Source organism: Galeopterus variegatus, unplaced genomic scaffold (assembly GCF_000696425.1).
Source record: "Galeopterus variegatus unplaced genomic scaffold, G_variegatus-3.0.2 Scaffold830, whole genome shotgun sequence".
In the NCBI taxonomy this organism is placed as follows: domain Eukaryota; kingdom Metazoa; phylum Chordata; class Mammalia; order Dermoptera; family Cynocephalidae; genus Galeopterus; species Galeopterus variegatus.
In genome coordinates, this window is record NW_007726941.1 from 509,393 (window position 1) to 510,959 (window position 1,567).

Below are 1,567 nucleotides of genomic sequence, written 5' to 3' on the forward strand. Positions count from 1 at the left end.
CTGTCCATGTGGTGACAGTAGGTGTGGCAGTGGCTATATTACACCACCTTGGCTCCTTTTCCATAATCTGTGGCCGTAGACTAAGCCCCCAGTACCACCTGGGTCTCGGCTCACCTCTGCGCCTGCTAGACCTATGGGCGCTTCCCTTTGGGGCCTAGGACTGAGCCTCAGTGCCATGCAGGTGTCTGCTTACTTTGGCGGCGGCTGCAGCACACTGATGCTTTTAAATCAGTTCAAGAATCACCTCCTCTAGCAAGCCTACACCAAGTTCCTGCAGAATACCAACAGGAGATTTTAATGTACATCTCTCAGTAACTTAAAGAGCAAGCAGGGAAAAAAATTGGTAAAGGCATAGAAGATCTGAATAACCTGATTGATAAACTTGACATAATTAATACATACAAAACACAGAATCAAAAAATGACAGTATACTTTTTCTTTTCAAGGGTATAGGGAACATTACTAAAATTGGCTGTATACTGGGTCACAAAACAAGTATGAACACATTTCAAATATTAAACTCAGCTCTCACCATGTGATCTGCTTGTACCCGCCGGCTGCCTGCCACTTTCCGCCATGAGTAGAAGCAGCTTGAGGCCCGTGCCAGATGCAGCTGTCCCAGAATCGTAAGAGAAAGGACAACCACAGGAAGTAAAATTCACGGTTGCCATGGAGAGGCCCGCTCTGTAGAGACCGGAAGTTGGCCCCGCTGGGGGCGGAGTCAGAGCGTGGCTTTGAAGCCTTGTCCGCGGCCATCATGAGCAGCCGCAATAAGGGTCGGAAGAACTCCTGCGCCAAAAGCCGAGGCAAAGGCCAAGGCAAAGGCCAAGCCAAAGCCCGAGTCCGTGCTTCTCCTGACGACGGTCCGCACCACCCGGACCCTCCACAGTTCCAGAGGCTGGAGGAAGACACCACGGTGGCACAGGTGCCGGCTGGCGCGGGTTGGGGTGGCCTGGAAACCGCTGCGTCTGCGCCGTGCCCCCGGCCCGGGGAGGAGGCTGCCCGCCGACCCCCCATGGACTGTGGCCTCCCGCTCTGGGCCCGAGCTGCGGGGGACCAAGGGCAGGCCGCGACCAGGCCCGGCCTGGGGAAGGCCACTTCTATCTCAGAGCGCCTGTCCACAGACACTGTCTTCGTGGGAACTACGGGAACCGTGGGAAGGCCGAAAAATGGCCCCCGCATCGGAAATCGGCGTGGCGCAGCTGGGAAGAAGGGCCCAGAAACACGTAGTGCCATGGGGAGGGCACCTCAGGCCATAGCTAGTGGAAAGCCGAAGAAAGGGACGGCCGGGGATTGTACCTCCGTCTCAATGGAGGAGGAAAAGAAGGTGGAGAAGAATGCAGGGTCAGGGCCCCCAGTGACAGAAGGCAGCATGGATACTCTGGAGAATGTCCAGCTGAAGCTGGAGACCATGAACGCCCAGGCGGACAGGGCCTACCTTCGCCTGTCGCGCAAGGTTGGGAAGTTGCGACTGCACCACTTAGAGCGGAGGAACCTCCTGATCCAGAATATCCCTGGCTTCTGGAGGCAAGCTTTTCAGAACCACCCCCAGCTATCATCCTTTCTG

General features: G+C 55.9%; 1 protein-coding gene across 1 annotated transcript in view; it reads left to right on the forward strand.

The window, feature by feature from the left end:
• The window catches only part of LOC103590515 (testis-specific Y-encoded-like protein 5), a gene marked incomplete at its 3' end in the record, with an annotated part of 5,743 nt that extends 4,182 nt beyond the window's left edge, over positions 1-1,561 (forward strand). The window contains exon 2 of the mRNA XM_008572757.1: positions 819-1,561. Coding sequence (XP_008570979.1) covers positions 819-1,561 — 743 coding nt within the window. The remainder of the gene's footprint in view (positions 1-818) is intronic.
• Positions 1,562-1,567: the final 6 nt, after the last annotated feature.